The following is a 3,882-nucleotide window of genomic DNA, read 5'->3' on the forward strand; positions in this document are numbered from 1 at the left end:
CCCATCTGAAAATGCACATGAGGACTCACACAGGTGAGTAACACATTTGTGCAGCACTTTAACATGAAGGAGTAGACGACAGGTCACGCAGATGAAACGACGCATTCTCTTAAAACCTGAAGCAAAAGATTTTGTCATGTTTGAAGTTTTCAGATTATTATTCTTGTGTGTTTATGTCAATGATGCACAGTACATGGGAGAAACCACACCAACGTTTGACAAACAGGTGGGATTTTCTTTTTTAAGTTGGTCCTGCAGTGTTGTTCTTAAACCAGAATAAATGAATGTTTGTGTTGTGAATGAGGTCAACCTCCAAAATCCCAAGTGTGAATAATCATTGTATGTGTTGTGCCTGCAGTTATTTTGTGTTTTTGTCAAATAGTTTGTCTGTCATTTTACTGGAAACTGCTTGTGTTTGAAGAGAAAATGCCAGTCTTTCAAATTCAAGTTCCCAGAGTTCTGCACACCGAGTTGTGCTTCTCATCATAGTCGGCCAGTCAATTTTAATTATATTAAATGTTTTTCTTGATATTTTTCCATGGTCATCCTATCATTTGAATTAGTTGTAGATAAAACAGGTGAGAAAGACTGACCTCTACCGACAGATTGAAGGTTTTAATTATTTCACAGCTCTGGTAGATAGATAGATAAAGGAGTTTGACAAAAACGATTGATGAAAGTTATCATTTGATTACTCTGTTGTTGTTTGTTTGTTTTTTTTTTCCAAAATTAAAACTTAAGTGAAAACGAGAACTCGTTTTTAATCTTACAACGTCTGGTTATTAAAGAAAGTCGGTTCATGTGTCTTTGGAAAAGCCGGAACTTTATAATCTGACACACCGGAAGTTTACGTCTTAGCTTTAGCTTCGCGTTCAACCAGAGAGCGGTTAAACCACCGTTGGTCGTGTTTCCTAAAAGAATCATCTTTCGACGAAGCAGCGATGTCTTCAGGACGGTTTAGAGATTTTATCAACGAACGATTAAGGAAATATTCACAGCTTTTCAGATGAACCGTCCTTCAGAAGGATCTCAAATCAGAAATTCCATGTAGCTCTAAGTAACTTCAAGGACTTGATAAAGAACGTGGTGACTCTACGTTCTTATAGTTGTGGTCCCTGTTTATTTTTACTTTAATGTGTTTTATATCGTTGTTTCTGATTGGCTGCTACCTTGGCTCAGAGAGTTTTAATTTGACGGTTACTTCCTTTGTTAGATGAAGGTAAATAAAGAATTAATGGCCTGTCCCTCTGTTGACCGTTTTCTCGTGTCTGTTGTTTAAATAAAGTTTAAATGTTCGTTAAGCCACGTGCAGGAGTGGGTCGTTACGGGAATAATGATGAAAGAGTCACGTGAGTTCATTCACAGACAGTGTGCGATTTAAGCTTCAGTTCTGAGCAAATACAAGGGTCGAATAGTCAAATCTTCGGGACCAATTTAATATATATTTATATATATTTCATATCCGGTGTTGATGTGAAAACGGTGACTTTTAGAGCGGACAGAGAAAATAGGAAGTTCCTGTTCCATTTAAACACCCCGACGGAGCTGCTGTTTTTAAAGAGATGTGACGTATGTTCGGCCCAAAGTTCACAGAGGTCAACTCCCATAAGTCTTAGGTTGTGTCTTCAACTGTGGTTAAAAAAAAGAAAAGACATTGTATCGAAAGAAAGGTCGGAACCTAATGATGTGACACACACAGGAAGTGTGCGTCGTGATATTATCTCAGTCTCCCGTGACTGTAAAAGCACTTAGTAGAAGAAGAGAAAATCTTTCGACGAAGCAGCGATGTCTTCAGGACGGTTTAGAGAATTTATCAACGAACGAGTAACCGCTGCTGCTGAGGAAATATTCACAGCTTTTGAAAAAACTATCAGCAACTACGAGGAAGAGGTGGATCGGTACAGAACCATGCTGGACATCGTTTGTAAACCGGAAACAGAGCTGCACCCAATAGGTCTGTAAAACAAGGATGGTGTAGAAAATGTAACCAAACCGATGTGTCTCGTGTTCGTCACGGTTACGCGACTTCCCCCCAGGAACGCCCTTCGTCAGACCAATGAGAACAACGGCCGTCATGCAGTAAAACCGCACACTTTAGACTTGGAGAACCGGTTTGTTTTTTTGTCTTTTCGGCCCCATGCTCCTCTCGGCTAAACCACTAGAGGGACCTACAGACTTTACTAGGATCGTGTTTAGCTTATTTGTCCTCGTCATTTTCACCCTTCTGTTTGTGTCAGCAGTCCGTCCCTGCTGCTGTGAAGCTGAAGCTCAGACTTCACCATTCAACCTGACAACCTGTTTCCGTTAAATTCCCAGATTAGGTCAGGGTGTAACAATGCACTCAACTCACGATACGGTATGATTTGAGGTTTCTTTTTTTGTTCACAACACGATTCACAGATAATATGTGACCAAATCCACTGATCTCCTCTCTTTGTCACAACTGAGTCAAATCCCATCATCCACTGACATCAAATCAGCCTCATTGGTTCATTGCTCTCTTGTCCTCGTCTTCTAACTCTCCAATTTTAACGTTCAGTTTTTTTCACACTCTGCTCTGTGACACTGATGGGCCAGATACTCTACCCTACGACACGTCTCCAGAGCCAATCAGAGCAGAGACAGACTATAAAAAGTAGGACAACCCTGGTCAACCAGGACAGGTGGACGCCCCGACGTTCATGTCCTGTTTCCAACACGAAGCAGCAAAGAAAAAGTGTCTGGAACTTTTTTTTACACCTTTTTAATTGTTGTCTCTCCAGATGTCCCACTCCAGTGTGGACACAAAAAGGTTCTCGATGATCCAGGACCATGCAGACCAGGGTCCTCACATAATGGAGAGAACAATGGGGAGAACATCTGCATCAGTCAAGATGGAGCAGAAGTTGTTCTGAAGCAGGAAGATGATGAATTCACATCCTGTCCAGAAAGTCAGGAAGTTGGTCCCATGGAGTCAGAACTGGAACAAGACCAACAGTTCCAGTGTCAGAGTCCTCCTGCAGTTCTCCTGAGCAAAGACCAGGATGGAAGTGAAGATGGAGAAAGAACCATGGTCCAGGTTGAAGAAGACACAGATCTTCTACAGGGACAGACGGAGGACACAGGACAATCAAAAATCCAGTTCCACGGGACAGGTGTGTACAGCTCCAGTACTCTATATCAGTACTACAAGTGTTTTAGTACTACTAATAAGTATTGTTGTAAAAGTCTTTCCCAGTTTGTCTGTTAACCCCTGACAGTTAGATTTGATATCTGACAAATGGAGTCCAGTCATGTCTGAATTTGACTGTGGTCTTTTTCCTTAAAACACTTTCACAGTTTTAATCCAACTCTTCTGCCTCCTTACCTTTTCAGAGCTCCCACCACTTCACGTCTTTAAGGAGGAACATCTGTCTGATCATCATCTCTGCATGAAGACAAGTGACCACAGTCTGGACCAATGTGGATCAGAGTCAACCAAAACTGAAGAAGACCATCAGGAAGTCAGCATCAGTCAGGAGAGAGAGCAGTTTGTACTGAAGCAGAAAGATCATCATTCCATATTAACTGGAGGGAAAGGAGGAAGTGATGACATGGAAGCAGAAGAAGACTCTGACCATCAGTCCCTCTCTGCTGCAGCTCAAGGTCAAGGTCAAGGTCAGACACCAACAGTCAGTCAGACAACAGATGACAACAACACTAGTCCAACTGAATGGGTGTCAAACAGTGACCCCAACACTCCCCCTGGTAAAAAGACCTTTAGATGTGACACTTGTGGAAAATATTTCCTCAGGAAGTCTCATTTACAAAGGCACATGAGAGCTCACACGGGTGAGAAACTCTACTCATGTCAGGTCTGCGGTAAGAGATTTAGTCAAATTTCAAATTTAAATCTACACATGA

At 41.7% G+C, this 3,882-nt stretch overlaps 1 protein-coding gene across 1 annotated transcript in view; it reads left to right on the top strand.

The window, feature by feature from the left end:
• LOC103381290 (zinc finger protein 883-like) overlaps positions 1-3,882 on the top strand; it is a 7,172-nt gene that overhangs the window by 2,193 nt on the left and 1,097 nt on the right. The window contains exons 2-3 of the mRNA XM_025056821.1: positions 2,763-3,134; positions 3,355-3,853. Coding sequence (XP_024912589.1) covers positions 2,763-3,134; positions 3,355-3,853 — 871 coding nt within the window. The remainder of the gene's footprint in view (positions 1-2,762; positions 3,135-3,354; positions 3,854-3,882) is intronic.

Source organism: Cynoglossus semilaevis, chromosome 7 (assembly GCF_000523025.1).
Source record: "Cynoglossus semilaevis isolate Cse_v1.0 chromosome 7, Cse_v1.0, whole genome shotgun sequence".
In the NCBI taxonomy this organism is placed as follows: Eukaryota; Metazoa; Chordata; class Actinopteri; order Pleuronectiformes; family Cynoglossidae; genus Cynoglossus; species Cynoglossus semilaevis.